At 50.0% G+C, this 16,882-nt stretch overlaps 1 protein-coding gene across 1 annotated transcript in view; it reads left to right on the top strand.

Annotated features, from left to right (window-relative positions):
- TMEM63C (transmembrane protein 63C) overlaps positions 1-16,882 on the top strand; it is a 35,615-nt gene that overhangs the window by 9,031 nt on the left and 9,702 nt on the right. The window contains exons 5-19 of the mRNA XM_019640286.1: positions 2,073-2,215; positions 3,582-3,630; positions 5,445-5,556; positions 6,829-6,902; positions 7,520-7,600; positions 7,735-7,858; positions 8,662-8,795; positions 10,233-10,355; positions 10,816-10,969; positions 12,231-12,337; positions 13,258-13,344; positions 13,907-13,972; positions 15,750-15,912; positions 16,167-16,272; positions 16,686-16,853. Coding sequence (XP_019495831.1) covers positions 2,073-2,215; positions 3,582-3,630; positions 5,445-5,556; positions 6,829-6,902; positions 7,520-7,600; positions 7,735-7,858; positions 8,662-8,795; positions 10,233-10,355; positions 10,816-10,969; positions 12,231-12,337; positions 13,258-13,344; positions 13,907-13,972; positions 15,750-15,912; positions 16,167-16,272; positions 16,686-16,853 — 1,691 coding nt within the window. The remainder of the gene's footprint in view (positions 1-2,072; positions 2,216-3,581; positions 3,631-5,444; positions 5,557-6,828; positions 6,903-7,519; positions 7,601-7,734; positions 7,859-8,661; positions 8,796-10,232; positions 10,356-10,815; positions 10,970-12,230; positions 12,338-13,257; positions 13,345-13,906; positions 13,973-15,749; positions 15,913-16,166; positions 16,273-16,685; positions 16,854-16,882) is intronic.

Genomic DNA, 16,882 nt, shown 5'->3' with positions numbered 1-16,882 from the left:
CCGAAGTCTGAAGCAAGACACTCCCCTGTTCTCCCTCTTCAACGTGCAGCCTTCTCACCGGTTCTCATCCACCCCATTCTTAGGATTTAATTCTCAAGTCTAAGGCAGGAAGTATTTTTACTGTTTGCAGTTTAAAAATCGAGAGCTCTAAATAATTCCCTAAAGGGATTTTTGAAAGCCTTAAAGACATACGCTTTGTAGCATTGTTTAAAATAAATCTGAATCCTGGACTGGATGCTAGACATTGCATACAGCCTACAAGCCTGACCAGAGGACAAGGGTGAGTCAGCTATGGTACATCCTCCAGTGGAGTGAGGAAGCCAACACGGGGCTGGGCAGGAACCAGTGCTCCATAAACAGAGGCCACTGTCACCATTATCATTGTGCAGCCATGAAAACATTTAGACAAAATGTAAAATAGTCAGAAAAGGCTTAAAATGAGATACTAAGCAAAAGAGCAATACATCTAATGCTGTTTATACTACAGTCATTACATTAAATCGGCACAAGAAACTAAAGGAAATTAACCAAAATTCTTAATAGGTATTGTCTGAGGTTGGGTAAGATTGTAGGGTGCATGATTTTCTTCTTTTTTTGCATTTTCCAAAGTTTCTATAATACGTATGTGTTACTTTTAAATTTTTTATTGAAGTATAACACACACAGAAAAGTGCACAAAAAGTAAATGTCCTGCTCAGTTGTCACAGAGCAAAGTCTATGCAACCACCATCCTGATCAAGAATCAGGACATAACGTCCCAGGAGCCCCTCCTTACCCTCCCAATCCCCTACCACCTCCCCGTCTCCAAAGGCAACCGGTATCCTGACTTCTAACTCTGTAGTTCAGTATGACCTGTTTTTGAACTTTGTACATGAAATCATAGCGCATGTATTGTTTGTTCCTGGCGTCTTTCACTCAACATTGTGTTTGTGAAGTTCAGCTATAGTCATTTATTTTTATCTCTGTGTAGTAATTCATTTTATATCTACATAATGTTATCTATCATCTATCTATCTATCTATCTATCTATCTATCTATCTATCTATCTATCTATCTATCTACCTGGAGTAGATCACTACATATATATCTCACATATATACCAGGGGTGCCACTTTGGTCAATGTCGTTCAAGCCGTATAGTTCACTGTAATCAGAAATGTCCGGACACTGATGGTAACCACTTTGAGCACCTCTTGTAATTGCAGAAGTCAAATGTAACTTGTATTCATCTTTTGTTATCGGTATATACTGAGTATTATAATTTTAATACAGTTTTCCTGTCTTAAAATGTGTATACATTTTTTTGGCACCCTTGGTATATCTCACCAAGACAATTCTTATGTCTATTCCACCTTTGATAGACATTAAGTTGTTTTCACTTTTACAAAGAATGTATCTGTGAGATTCTTATGCATGTCTCTTGATGCATATGTGCATGAATTTCTGTTAGATATAAACCTAGGCGTGAAATTGCTAGGTCATAGGGTGGGCATATATTCAATTTCCGTAGATAATAACAACTGTTATTCAAAGTGGCTGTGCCAAAGTATGTACCCATTGAAGTGGGAGAGTTCCCAGTGCCCCATACCCTTCCCAACACTTGGTATTGCCTGACTTTCTAACTTTGGCCAATCTGGCAGTGTAGGGTGATAGCTCATTGTGTTTTTAAGTATTCCTTTTTAATTTAAATGATGAAAAGAAGTAACTTTTTAAAAGTAGGATGCATCTTGCTATCACTAGTGATTTGTCCGTTCTCTGCACCATAGCAAGCACTGAAAATGTTTGAAGAAGCAATAAAAGACCAAATGAATGCTTGATTTCAATGCTTCTTAATCCCTAAGTGTGTACCTATAACATAGCGTCTATCTTTGATAGGCCTGGGAAATTTCAGCGAAATGCATTTCAGGCATAACAGAGGCTTTGAGAAACAGGGAGATGTTTCTTAAAAAAAAAAAGAATACCTTGGGGTTAGGATGGTAATCTCTCCTTTTCTTCTATCTACACCCCCTCCTGACTTAAGTTGTGGCCCCACCGGCTCCTGAAGCGTGTCCTTGTCTGTGTGTCTCTTCCAGGAACGAAGATCTGATCAGCAAGTGTGGCGACGATGCCCGTGTCTACATCATGTTCCAGTATCATCTCATCATCTTTGTGCTCATTCTCTGCATTCCCTCCTTGGGCATCATTCTGCCCATCAACTACACGGGGACCGTGCTGGGTAGGCAGAGCTCAGCGGGCCCTGGGCTCTCATTAGACCTGAGAGGCAGCCTAGTAGACAGGACAGAGCTTGGGTCTTTGATGTCTAGACATCTACGTTTTAATTCTGTTTCTCAAAATTAGTTACATGACCTAAGGCAACTCACACTTTAGGTCTCTCACTGGTGACTGGAGATGGTATCTCCTTCATCACAAGTTCGGCCCAGAGCCTGGCATCTAGCAGGCAGTAGTAGTAATTCAGGATTATTCATGATCCCACACCACACCTGGCCAGGTGTTCCTGGAGGCCCCTTTATGATGTCTGACCCACTGCAAAGATCCCTAAACCTGATTTCTCCCTGTACCTACTCTGATGGACACAGACCATAGGGCAAAATTTGTCTCATAAGACAGCTACCTACACTTGTTATAACAGGCTAAGTCCTTTTGACAAAATAACATCATGGGTGAGGGCTTGGGCCTCAAAGACAGAAAAATCTTGGTTCCCCAACTTTTACCCACATCTGCTTCTCAGAAAATATCTTTGCCCTACTAGCAAATGATTTAATCTTATATTCAGTAAAGCCTCGGTTTTCCCAACTGTCACGGGGAGTGAGAGATAATGCGTGTTGAGGGCCTGGCACAGTACCTGATGTAGTAGGTACTCAGTGAACAACAGCCAGAATTTCTCTAAGAAATAGGAGACGGACAGAGCTGCATGAAGGCTGTACACCTATGTGGTGTAGAATAGCGCCTGAAATGCCCAGGTGCAGCCAGCTTTACCTTGATTGCTCAGGTTTCTACTTATTTTGACCTCAGTTAACTCAACGTGGCACACAGTGTCCATGCCACCAGATGCCACCACCAGAGCACAACAACTTCTGACCCTGTCTTTCCAGACCCTCACCCTAAGCTAGTGTGCTGGCAATGACGACATAATGCAGGATTTCTAGGCATGTTTTACAAAACCTGGAGATGTCTACACTGACAAACTAATACACTTAGCTGGAGGATTTACTCTGAGTAAGGAAGCATCACATTTTCTGGAGTTCCAGGTTTTTGTGATTGTTTTCAGTGGTAACAGCATTGCTAATTTCATCATTCCACTCAGCAAGCATTGACCGTGTGTCAATCACGTGTCAGTCGTGCACTAGTGATGCCACACTGAGACTCGGGCTTGCTTCATTGCCAAGGAGCCCCAGTCAGCAGACCCAGGGAGAAGACGAGGCCTCTGCTGTTTTTGTTGGAAGCTGGGGCCAAGCTCTGGGGAGCTAGAAGGAAGGGCAAGTCGTAGGCAAGCCCAGACACTCGTTTGAGAACCTTGAATCCTGGCATCTCACAGCAATCAAAGAACCAGGCTTCAAGTCAGCAACTTTCTTCTCTTTCAGACCGGAATAGTCACTTTGGTCGAACCACCATTGTCAATGTCTCCACAGAGTAGGTACCTGATCATCTTACCTCCCATTCTAATGTCTGAGGGTGTTGGTGGGGAGAGAAAGTTCAACGTGTGGGTCCGTACTGTGGGCACTGCTTTGCTGTTAAGAAAAGCCTGATTTCCTTGGGAACCTGTGTCCTATATGGGATGTCAGAAGTTGTATTCTCTTGGTGGGCCAGGATTCTTGGTGCCTCCGAGTCTCCTAAAATGGGTATCTTGGTGCAGTGTCTCTATAATGAGTGGAACTACCCAAGCCAGACACTCCTGAAGACTTGGAGAGATGGTCCTATTTGCTTAGTATGTCCAGTTCCTAACAGGCAAAGACCCTATAGTGAGTAGAGGTTTAGGGTATTGCTTCCTTGCCCACAAAATAGGCCCGGGTCAACCCTCATATAATCGAGGGATACATAAAACTGATTCCCACAATGGAAGGATGGAGAAATCACATGACCTGGGTCCATGCCCCACCTCTGCCATTAGCTGGCCCTGGGTCTAGGACAGTGCATCCATCCCCTCTGAGCTTCACTCCTAGTCTGTGGTGGGGGGAGGGCTGTTTTACATGATCGCTAAGCCCCCTCCAGCCTTCATGGTCCAGGAACCACGGATTTTACCATCAGCCAACCCAATGCGTGGTCAAATCAATTTGTACTGAGCTAGATGAGTCCCTGCTGGTTCATGTTGAGAAAATAGACCCACTAGATGTCTTGGCCACGCTTGACCAACTTCCTGACAAAGCAGAAGCACCAGTTCCAGCAGGTGTGAGTGGGGGTTCATACACACATGCCCCACCCCCCTCTGTCCCTGCACCCTGCAATCCATCAAACCCCGAAATCAACAGAATGGGGCTGCAGCTTCCTCTCACCTCTCCTGTCAGCCAGTTCCTCCCAGAGTGCTGCCAACACCAGAGCAGAGCTTACCAGCTTCTCCCAGGCCTCCACTGGTTTGAGGTGCCTACACCTTCCCAACAAGAAGTGAATTTTAATTAGGCAGCAAAAAGCCATCAAGGTTCATAAATCCATACCGGAACGTTCCTTAGAGACCACGTGACCTTGCCCCCTCTGAGGAAACTGAAGACCGAGGCGGCCAGCTAGATGGGGAATGTTAGGCGAAATGTCAGGCACTGGGACAAGTGGTGAGGAGATACTTTGAAGCAAGGCAGCCTTTCTCTCCTCAAGCCACACCAGATGAGCTAGGCCCTGTTTCTGAGCAGTCATCCTGGCCAGATGCCTTGGAACAGTATTACATGAGCCCGAAGCCCAAGTGCCACCACTCTTCTTACCAGGGGAGGTGTAGCAAATCCACTGGGGCCACCTCCTTCCTCCAAATCCTTCCTCCCGCCCTGGTAGGACCCCAAAGTCCCTCATCACAGTGGTCGGGCAGCCCTTCCGTTTGGCCTGCTGGGCAGCTGTGGGGGTCTGGACTGCAGCCACTAACAGTACAACATAGCGATGGGGAGTCTCTGGGCTCACCCCCCAGCGCTGCCACTGCTAGGAGTGACCTCAAGCAGATCACCTACCACTCTGGCCCTCAGTTCCCTAGGGGTAAAAGGAAGACAGTTAACAGGACCATCCTCACGTGGTGTGAGAGTCTAGTGAGAAAATGTGTGTAAAGTACCTCGTCCCGCCCTGGGGCTGGCATATAGTAAGCATTCAATAAATGTTAGCCTTAATTAGCCATCTCACCACTGCCATCCCTTCCAAGGTGCCTGGGTGTCTGGAAGCACTAGAGGGTGGTCTGAGGGAGAGGGGGCTTGGGGGGAGACTGTGTGTGTGTGTGGGAGAGGGGGCCTCACCCTGCTGTGTCTCGCTCCTGGCAGGAGTAACATCCTGTGGCTGCATGGCTTCTTCTCCTTCCTCTACTTCATCACCAACCTCATCTTCATGGCTCATCACTGCTTAGGGTTTGTGCCCAAGAACTTGAACTCCAAGGTGAGTAAGTCAAAAGAGCTCCCAGAACTGCTCCCTCCCAGCTGGAGCCCCTCTGCAGCGGGACCTTCCCACGCCCAGCCTCAGAGGCTCCCCAGCGGAGCACATTTTGCACACCTGTGAGGAGCGGTCTCCCCTGAGCAGAGAAGCTTCCTCCCCTTAGCCCTGTGATTCATCGCCTAGCACCCCTGCACGGCCATCCCAGTTACTAAACCACTGAGTCATTTCCAAACTGGTTGGTAAATAGCTGTTCCCAGGTGCCTCCTACCCTTGCGCTCCTGCTGCCCTGTCCCCTCTCCGAGGGCCCCTGGACCTCCTTACCCTCCAAAAGCTCAAGGGTTAAGAAACTCCTGAACCAGCAGGATCCGTGTCCCCTGCTGAACCACTGGGTAAACATTTTCACTAGCCTCGCCCACTCCAGCTATGCCCCAGCTCCTTGCCCCTTTAGAATCTTTCTGAGGTCAGAGACCCCATGTCCTGCCCCTAAGTCTCCTCGCCGCCTTGGTTTGGATCACTCCTACCCCATCTCCCAAGCAGACCCTGAGACAAGGGTTTGCGTAGCATTTGCTTATTTGGGAGGCGATCCTAGGAAGGGCTGCTGGTGGGGGAAGGACAGTGGAACTGGGAGAGAAGCCTGTGAGGAAAGGGAGCCAGCAGCAAGGGCAGCTCACCCCTAGGGAAGTGGATGCTTAATCCCATGGGAAGCTGTGAGAATTGCGGTAGAGTGGATGCCCTAGAGTTTCCCAGCCTAATGGTGGCAGTTGGGGCACTTTCCCATGAACTCCCTGTCCATCGCTCTCTGAGGGATGCATTAGGGGGCTTTACCTCTTCTCCACTCCTTGCCCTGCACGTGGGCTGCGCATGCTCCCAAGGCCAGGAAAGAGGCCCTGGCAGTGTCCCAGTGTTTGAAGGGCACAGGTGCCTCTGGGTGTGGAGATGAGCAGCCAGGGGTCGTGGGCAGGCATCACAAGGGAAGAGGCATGTGAGCTGTCCAGCTTTGGTGGGGAAATGAAAGAGTGAAGAGGAACAGCCCTGGTTCCCACCCTCAGCCTTTCAAAGGTTCAGTGAAGTGGGATCAGCACCTTCGAGGGCATCCATCCGAATGAATGATTGACTTTACCCCAGAACCCATATCCACATACCCCTGAAAGGTTCCCCTGAATGCTTCAGCCTGTCGGGCGTGGCAAGTAGAAGCTCCTGGGCCGTCCAAAGACCCAGACATCCAGGAGTTCATGTGAACACGATCTTCCTTTTGCATTCACCCTCCCCACCTAGGTCACAAGGACACTGATGATCACCTATGTCCCCAAAGAAATCCAAGACCCAGAAATCATCATTAAGCATTTTCAGTAAGTGGGTTTGGGTGGGCTGAGCATGCACTGCCTCCTGCTAGTAACCCTGCCTGCGTGCTCCTGTGGGTGGTGAGCCAGTTCAGGAGGGTGGGGTGAGAGATACCCCAGGTGGTCGCTCACCCTGGACTGGGCTGAGGGTCAGCCTTTCAGAATGAGGGGGCCCTGGGTCCAGAGCAGGCCTTCTGAGGTCAGAGATTCCATGCATGGTGTGGGTGTTGGGGGGTGGGGGAGCTAATTTTCCTTTCCCTCATTGCTCCAACTACAAGCCCAGGGAGTCCTGGACCACAGTTATCTAAAGCAGATCATCTTGAGACGTCTTTTGTGACCCAAATTCCCAGCCCCAGGAGCTCATTATCTCTCCATGAGGAGCAGTTTCCAGCTGTGCCGCTTGGCCCTGTTCTGGGTCATCTGGGAAGGATGTAGCAAATCTCAGATTACCAGGGATCAACCCTGAAGTTTGGCTTTAGGAGCAAGAGCTGGATTCTCTGCCCAAGAACCAAGAACCACACAGGCAGCTAAGCCACCCAGCCGTGTGGGCTGAGGCTCTGGGCACGGGCTAGGGTGGCACATTCCCAGCCCCACAGCTGATTCAGCATCCATGTTTGTGGCTGCAGTGAGGCCTATCCAGGGTGTGCAGTGACCAGAGTCCACTTCTGCTACGACGTCAGGACCCTGATTGACTTGGACGATCAGAGGTGAGGCTGCAGCAGTGCCTGTCTGGGTCTGGGGTGGGGATAGAAGAGGAGGATGTGGCTCTGCTGGCCCCACCCCCCATACCCCTGACCACAAGATCCCTCCCCGCCCCTCCCCATTACTCCCCTGTGGACAGGCGCCATGCCATGCGGGGCCGGCTCTACTACACGGCCAAGGCCAAGAAGTACGGGAAGGTGATGATCAAAACCCACCCCTGCTCCCGCCTGTGCTTCTGCAAGTGCTGGACCTGCTTCAAAGAGGCAAGTGACAAAGGTGTCCTGGGACACAGCAAAGGAGGGGCTGGGGCACTGGGCACTGGGTCTCCAGGCTCTGTCTAGGGCTCAGGCAGTGTCCCTCACCTGCACCCTTAGACCCCAGGACCCATTCAGCCTGCTCCAACGCTGCAGCACCTTCCTCCGTTCCTTCCCGCCCATCCTGCCTCCTTGAGAATATAGAGGAGCTGAAGCCTTTCTGGGCTACCGCGAGAGCGATCCGGGGAGGCTTTCTCTGGCCCACTTCTGGTCTTGGATGGGAGGACCAGAGAGAATATAGTAGGTTGCTATAGCCTGCCAGGCCTCAGGCTTTCACAGAGATAGGACAGGAACACGTGAAGGCAGTGGGCTCCATCTTATCACCCACCCACTGTGGCTAGAAGGCAGCCTCAAGACTCAAATATCTGCCTCAGGGAAGCCCAGAATTCTAGCCAGTCCAGAAAAAGAATCATCCCCCTTTCCTGAAAATGCTGCAAACCCATCTTCCTGCTCCTCTTGAGTCTACCCTAAGTCCTAAAGCATCTGATTACCCCAGCTATGCCTCACTTTCCCCAGCTCTAAGAGCAGGTAGCTAATTTCAGAGTCATAGCCTCTTCCTGTTCTAGAGTTGCAATCTTGGAGCCCACCTGGGGTCCTTAGCTCTTTGCCAAGCTTCAAAGGGAGCTGGGGATGGAAATGAGGCCTCAGGCCCACCACCTCCTGGGCTACTGAGTAGAGAGAGGCCTCATGTCCAGGCAAGGCCTTCCTGGAGCTCTGGCCTCTCCAGCTTTGAGGGCCATATCTCACCCCAGGTAGATGCAGAGCAATATTACAGTGAGCTGGAAGAGCAACTGACTGATGAGTTCAATGCCGAGTTCAACCGTGTTCAGCTGAAACGTCTGGACCTGATCTTTGTCACCTTCCAGGATGCCAGGATGACAAAGCGGTGAGTGTCGGGGCTGGCAGCTTGCTATGCCCAGCCCAGCCCCAAGAATAGGCCTCTGCTTCTCTGAAACCATCCTCCTTTACCCTCATTTCAGCCAAGGGAAGGAGGAGAGAACCTCCCTCTGGTTTGCACTATCCTGGCCTCCTCTCAACCCCTCCATGCTCCTCACAGGCAGCCGCCATCTTGCTTTCCAGAGCATGGCCACATCCATTTTCCCCCAGCTGCCAGGCTCAGCTTGTCTCCAGAGATGCCCAGGCCCTGAGCTCCTCATTCCCATATGTCCTTGCTTCAGCACAGAAGTGGTCAGGGTAGCCTGTGAACTCTTGGTTCCTCTTCGGGAACAAGAATGATAGCCATTTTCTCCCTCATGACACATCACCCCTCTCCTCACCACAAATGACAGAGTCAGAATATAGAAGCTCAGCTGGCTGTGTCTCCTCTTGTGCTGCAGGTCTCCCCTTATTCATAGTCTTACAGCCTCCTCTCTCCTCTGCCCCAACCTCTGCAGCCCCACATGGATCAGGTTCACTCTGGAATGTTCTAAAAGTATCCTTAGATCCTTAGGACTGGGTCAAACAGATGACAGCCCCAGAATCAGTCTCTTGAGGATTGTCGGGGCCCACCTCTCTCTGGGGAAGTCTGATCATGCACAACACTTTGTCCTTGCCCACCCCAACCCTACAAAGGAACAGTGGGACAGCCTAGAATTTAGTCACAAATAATTGTGTGCAATTTTGCACATCACTTACACTCTCAAATTTCATATCTTTCAAATTTGATTACATATGTCTTCCCTGTCCACCTCTCAGAGGGTTAAGAAAGATATATGTTCTATTCTGTGTGTGTGCTATATAAAACAATACACCTGCATAAGTCAATACTGTTTATTTTCTGAGACACTGTCACTCAGTAAAGAGGATCTGAGGTTTAATTACAGCAGAAGCATGAATGAAAAAAAACACAAAGATGGAGCTCTAATACCAGCACCTGCCCCTCTTTGGTTCTGTCTGCAGGCACCTCAATTTAGTAATTGGTGCAATTGGGAGTATATTAATTGCCAACTAGCACAGCATCGGGTACACAGAAAGAACTCAATAATTGGTATTGATATTAAGATGAGGCTGAAATTAGTACCTCCCCCGTCAACCTCAGAGAAAGAGCATGTCATTGCACTGTCACTGCTGTTAAGAGGCCCAGATATTAACTGAGAACTGTGTGGTTCCCTCCCTTTCTGGACAGTCACTCCCTCTAATGTCCTTTTCCTCCAGCAACTAAGCCTTAGGAACTACCCACCTCTAAGGCCCTGGGAGACCTATCTAAGGCTTCAAGAATCCCCAGGAAGTAGATGAGCGCCCACCTGTGGGACCCTGGCATGACATCCCCACAAGCCCGTCAGCCTCACCCCCAGACTCCTGTCTCCTTCCCCCATCTTCACAGCATCCTGGACGATTACAAGTACATCCAGTGTGGTGCGTCCCCCCAACAGTCCTCAGTGACCACCATCGTCAAATCCTACCGCTGGAGGGTCGCCTTTGCCCCACACCCCAAAGACATTATTTGGTAAGCCCCCTCTGTCCATTCCCTCTCCTTTGAGCTCCTCTGAGACTGAAGAAGGCAACAGGATGTGAAAAGGAATCGAGACCTCTCGTCCCACTTTGTTGCCCACTTACAGTCCCCACTGGGCTGGGCCATGTCCTCGTCTGAGCACCACAGCCTCTGCCTACTCCCAAGCCCACCCCACCACAAGTGTGAAAGGCACCAACCCTTGGGGAAAAGGTTTTTCCTGCAGAAAGAACTCAGATCTATTTTTTGGCTTACGCATGGGATATATTCAGAGCATTTACAAATGGCGTGATTGAGGGCAAGGTCCAGGGCCAGTTGCATGCCGGTCTGGGCCCTTGGGACTGCATTAGACCAGGGCAGCCTGAGTCCACAGCTGGCATGCAGGAAGCAGCTTGTGGGCTCTGTCTAAGGACCCACCTGGGGTCCTAAGTCGTCTCCTTCCTCCATCCCTCCCCAGGAAACACCTGTCTGTTCGCCGCTTCCATTGGTGGGTCCGCTTTATCGCGATCAACACTTTCCTCTTCATCCTGTTCTTCTTCCTCACCACACCTGCCATCATCATCAACACCATCGACATGTACAACGTCACCCGCTCCCTCGAGAAGCTGCAGGTGACTCCTCTGCTCAGGCCAGGCGTGGGGGCCCCAGGGAGGTGAAGGAAGAACTCAGGCGAGGATGGGGTGAGGGGCCCATGGGGACACAACTCTAGAGCCTATGTACCGCCAACATGGTGGAGATGACAGCAGTGTAAATGGTGGCATGGAGTTTCTTTTTTTTTTGAAAGGGATGAATGCAGGTGGCTGCCCACCTTAGGGACTGGGACTGGAGAATAAAGGGAGAGTGGGGGAGCTGCAGGCAGGTTCTGGAGTGAGTTTTGGGGCTTGGGTGGTCCGGTCAAACGTGGGTTCAGAGGGCTTCTTTAAATCAGGCCACCCCAGGCCCTCTAGTGGTACAGAAGGTGCAGCAGAGGGTGTGGCAAGTGTGACAGCTCTGTTCTCCCCCTGTTCTCTAGAGCTGAAGTCCTTGGTTTCAGGGATGGGGTTGAGGGTGGGGCAGAGTGAGGTAAGTTTCAACACAGCCTTCTGAGAGAAGCAGGACCCCAGATCTGTCTCCACGTCCCTCATTTCTAGACACACCCACTCCACGGTGGGTGTGCTGGGCCCTGCAGGAGCCATTCCTGGAGTCAGAAGATGCTTCATACTGACAGGGCGGTTCGGAGGAACTGAACTGGCCCATTCCAAGTTCTATAGCCTCAGGCTGTTATCATGGTCCTAGAGGGCTTCTTTCCATAGTATCCCCATCCCTCTTCTATCAGCATGCACATGACACATGCTTGTACACACACACACACACACACACACACACACACACAGACCTCCTGCTTACTTTTGCTCTCCTTTGTCATCTTCACAATAAACTCCAGGTAGGAGCACCTTGGCAATCCCTGGGGATTCTTTTTTCATATCCTTCCCAGCTTTTTACTTATCACAAAACATCACATTAAAGATAGTATCATCTCCCTGAGGTATGAGGCATGAATGACAGCAGATGGCTCTGGCCTTAGCGTGAAGTCACTAGGGGTAGCCCAGGTTGCCCCTCCAGGGACCTCAGCATAGAAAGTCTATGCCCCTTGGGGATGCCACTTGACCTTGGGGGTGTCAGCCTCTTCCTATCCCCAGCTAGGCAGACCCTGGTCAGGAAGACAGGTGAGAAATATCAAGCCCACTGTGCAGACTCAGGGAAACCAGGCCTGCTCTGGAACTCAGCTTGAGGAGGAGGCCAGGAGTGTGGGAGAAGGCAGGGGTGGCCTACAAGGTGAAGGGGCTTTCTTGCATTGATGTCTCTCTGTCCTCCTCTGCTCCGCCCTTACAGAGCCCAGTAATAACCCAGTTCTTCCCCTCCCTGATGCTCTGGGCCTTTACAGTGACCATGCCTCTGATTGTCTACCTCTCTGCCTTCCTCGAAGCGCACTGGACCAGGTAAGCTAGGACCTCCTTTCCTAGGCCTGCTCTTCTCCCCAGTTCTTCCCCATGCCACCTCCATCCACCTGCTGTGCAGATCCTCCCATCTGGCCTATGGAATGGAAATTGATACCCGAAACCATCCTAAAAGAGGGGACTGGGTTGTCTCCGGGCCTCTGCCTTCAGGGATGCTGAGACAGGACTACCATTTAAAGGATATGGGGCCAAAGCCAGTCCTCCTTGGGCTGCTCCCTCAGCCTCCAGCCATGTACGGAGGGGATGGAGCTGTGGGCAGAGATACAGGCAGAGGGCGCAGGATGAGAGGGAGAAAGCAGGGTTTACATGGAGAATGTGGGGAAGGCTGCTATGGCAAGGAGCCCATGAACTCCATCTGACTGGAGGCCCATGTAGCCCACACAGTGCCCACATTTTAAATTCCCATTTGTTAGCCCTAATAATCCTATGGTGGCTAATTGGATAGAAAGTATTTGTTATATCCTGGGGCAGGTGGACCTGCTTTGGCCTGAAGGACAACAGTTATGTCCTACCATACTACCGGGCAGTAAGCCAAGAGGTTTGTCCTAACAAATCCTTCCCGGTCTTTCCTCTGGCCCAAACAGGACTTTTGTTGATTACTGAAACTCTAAAGGGGTCCTGAGTATCATTGGTAACGTCCTTTTCACAGATATCGAGTACATGACACATGTGCCTCCCCTTCCTGTGCCCAGGGCAGACATCACTGCTTAACCATGCTATTCTTTCCTGCTGCTCCCGGTCATAGCCTCACCGGGCTCCATGGAGGTGTCACTGGGGTGTGCTCTTAAACCAATTTTCTAGGCCAGGTAGCTGTCTCTCTCTTTCTCTTCATCCTGAAGTTAGGCCTTGGTTCTCATCACATCTCACTCACTGAACAAATCTCTCTCTTTGTTTCCTTCTAGATCAAGTCAGAATCTTATCATAGTGTACAAGTGCTACATCTTTCTGGTGTTCATGGTGACCATTCTGCCCTCTATGGGACTGACCAGGTACCGCACCTCTAATTATCCCTCCTCTCAGCCAGGCTCACCCTAGAGCTGGAACCTCCTCTGTAGGCCGACCTGTGATTGCTGCAAACCCATTCCTCAAATGACAATCCAGGGCCTGTCACGAGCCTAACATGTCCTAGGTGTCATGTGAACTCTAAGGTGTCAGCCATGACCTCTGCCCTCAAAGAGCTTATCATTGAGCTGGGAAGACAAGCCGTCCCTACCAGCTCACTGGCAGCCCACGTTGGGGAAAACGCAGCCAATGTGCAGTAGAAACTCAGAAGAGGGAGAGGACATTGTAGGAGAAATGGCTTGGCGAAACTTTGCTGAAGGAAGTGGCCTTGAGCTGAAAAGCCCAAGGGTTAGGGGCAGGGGTGACCCAGCATTAAGAAGGAAGAGAGGCTGTGTGGGTGGGCTGGTCAGCTGAAATATTAGGATGCAAGAGTCTTTGGGGATTGGGCAAGGGTGGATGGAAGGAGCGAAGACAGTCCAAGAGGAATTGAACCCCAGGCCTTAGCTCATAGTTGCTTAACAAAAGGGTTGGCCTTGCTCTTGCTTCTAGTTTGGATGTCCTTTTCCGCTGGCTCTTTGACATCTACTATCTGGAGCAGGCATCCATCAAATTTGAGTGAGTACTCGAGGGCATGTTCCAGGTGTACCCTCAGTGTACACTGGGGCTGCTGTGGGTTCACTCCAAGTGGATACATATGTCCTTTATTTGCTCACACAAGTAGAGATGAGGGCATGCAAACATTCTCCTTAGGCAGCCTCTTAACCTTTCCTGTGGCGTAGACCCCTTTGGCCACCTGGTAAAGCCCAGGGACGCCTTCCCTGAAGTGTTTGAAATGATTATAGGTTTACAGGAAATTGCCCCCCAACAGTGTCCTGTGTAACCTTCATCCAGTTTCCCCCACTGATAACATCTGGCATAACTACAGTACAATATCATAACCAGGAAATTGACATTGAAACGATCCACAGAGCTCGTTCAGATTTCACCAATTTTACATATACTCTGAGTAGATATCTTTAAATGCACAAAATACCTGCATTACAAAGAATACCAGTTATACTGAAATATAGTTATCAAATATTTTAAAAATCGAATTTGTAACACAATCTTTGTAACACATTTAACAACAGGACAAATCATTTTACATATAGGCAAGTTAGAGTTACATTTTATTGTTTCAAAGGCATCACTTTGAAAGCTGATGTTACTTAGCTGAAAGAAGAATATTATACTGGGGTAGGGAAGATCTTTTAACAAGGCAGCATGTAGGTCGTATTGGACCTCCAACCAATTACAATTTTTTTGTTTTTGTTTTTAGGGGTATAAATGTTGAAAATACTAATTTTCAAGGATATGATGTTGCAAATGACACCCAAGTTTCCGTAGCTTGCTCTATAGAGTGAGGATCAGAATTCTCCAAGTTTTCTGTAGTTCCTGCAAACTATCATTGTAATAAGCTGTTGTTTTTTCCCAAAATGAATGAGTTCATTTTTGGCTATTCAATATCTTGAATACAGTTTATATATGAGAAAGAAAACCATTGTGAGTCCATGACTCAGCTCTGATGCCATTAAGAAAAAATATCTTTTGAAGGAGTTCTGAAATATGTCCAGGGCTCTCAGGTTACTCTTTTCAAGGAAGTTGACAGAATTCTGTAGATGGGGACTCTGGAAATCAAGAGATGCCTGGGTCACCCATGTGAGAAAGGCAGCTTGGCCATTAGGTGACTGAATGACTCCTAGTTAAAGCTGGGCAGTTCCATCACATACACATCTGCAGAGAGGAAATTTTCAGTCCTGTGTAGTTTAGCAGCATGTCTGATGACTAGCATCATTTTGAAGTTGTGATGAGCACAAATGATATTGTAAAGTGTCAGCAATGACTGCAATGTGAAATGAAAATACCTGATTTCAGTGGGGACAAACCCACTGCCATGGCTGACTTTGCTGTGGTTTTTTTTTGCCCACATTCTTAATGGAAGGAAATGCTAAATTGCACTTAGAGGTTAGTGAACATAAAGATGTAATTTTTTCCCCATTCAAGGTCACAGACCTCCCCCCCACCCCAATTCTACTCATGGACTCTCTAGGGTCTGTGGGTCCAGGTCAAACAGCCTGCTTTAGATCAAGCCAGTACATGCATCTCCTAACACATCCACACCTTATGTAGACCATCCCCATCCCTGCTCTGAAGGGCCCTTGTTAACTTTAATTGGGCTGGGAGCACAGATTATGAAATGTATTCTCACCATCTCTACCTCCACGCCTCCCCCTCTCCACTCCATCCCTGCTCCCTTGGCACTTTTCTGCATTCTCTCTCCTCCTCCCTCCCAAACCTTTGCCCTTTTCCTCCTTGTCTTCTGCTGCTGTCTTCCACTCTCCCCCATGCCCAGGTGTGTGTTCCTGCCAGACAATGGCGCCTTCTTCGTCAACTACGTGATCACCGCAGCTTTGCTTGGCACAGGCATGGACCTGCTGCGCCTGGGGTCACTCTGCCTGTACAGCACCCGCCTCTTTTTCTCCAGGTCGGAGCCAGAGAGAGTCCACATCCGTAAGGTGAGGGTCAGGCCCTTCTCTAAGCACAGCCCTCAGAGTTCCACTTGGGAGGGTGCCAGGAAGGGGGCCTGCTGGAAGCACCAGGCGTGGGAGGCATGGTGAGGTGAGGTAGGTGCTTCTTGGACTTCTTGGAAGGCAGGCTGCTTCCAGGTCTGAGCTGCCGACCAGCTCCCAGAGGACAGATAAGGAGCCACAGAAGCAGCCAAGCCCAGGGGACCTGGCCACCTTAGGGTGACTCCTGCCTTCTGCCCCAGGACCAGGCCATAGACTTCCAGTACGGGCGAGAGTACGCATGGATGATGAACGTCTTCAGTGTGGTGGTGGCATACAGCATCACCTGCCCTATCATTGTCCCCTTTGGTGAGTTATCCCTAAGGCACAACCAGGGCTTCACATCCTCAGACGGGGAGGAGGAGTTGAGCCCCACAACATCAGACCACCTCCTGGAGCGGGAGGAAACCGGGGAGAGCCTGTTGGCAGGCCAGGCGGTGTCAGGGCCAGGGCCAGGTCAGGGGGCTGAGGCTGCACGGCTGCTTACACAGGATGTTTGTTGAGTGAATGCATGAGTGAATGACTCTTTACCAAACTGACAGAATAGGGGGCCTTAAGGGAAGATGGCTGTCCCAAAGGCCGGCACCCAGCCTGTCCTTGGCCCTGTTGCTCCGATCTGACAGACCCTGAATTTCACTTTTCAGTCCTTTGGGGGACCTGGGACAGCACAGGCCCCAGCTGGGGAGCAGCCACTGAGTGCGCCTCTCTCTTCTGTCCCCCAGGACTGCTGTACCTGTGCATGAAGCACATCACAGACCGCTATAACATGTACTACTCCTATGCACCGACCAAACTCAATGGGCAGATCCACATGGCCGCTGTCAAACAGGCCATCTTCGCGCCGCTGCTGGGTCTGTTCTGGATGCTGTTCTTCTCCATCCTACGGTTAGGTAGGCAGCGGCCTGCTGGCCCTCCCACC

The sequence above is a fragment of the Hipposideros armiger genome, unplaced genomic scaffold (genome assembly GCF_001890085.2).
Source record: "Hipposideros armiger isolate ML-2016 unplaced genomic scaffold, ASM189008v1 scaffold_49, whole genome shotgun sequence".
NCBI classification, from domain to species: domain Eukaryota; kingdom Metazoa; phylum Chordata; class Mammalia; order Chiroptera; family Hipposideridae; genus Hipposideros; species Hipposideros armiger.
The sequence above is the reverse complement of the archived record's forward strand: the minus strand, read 5'-3'. Positions and strand labels throughout refer to the sequence as shown.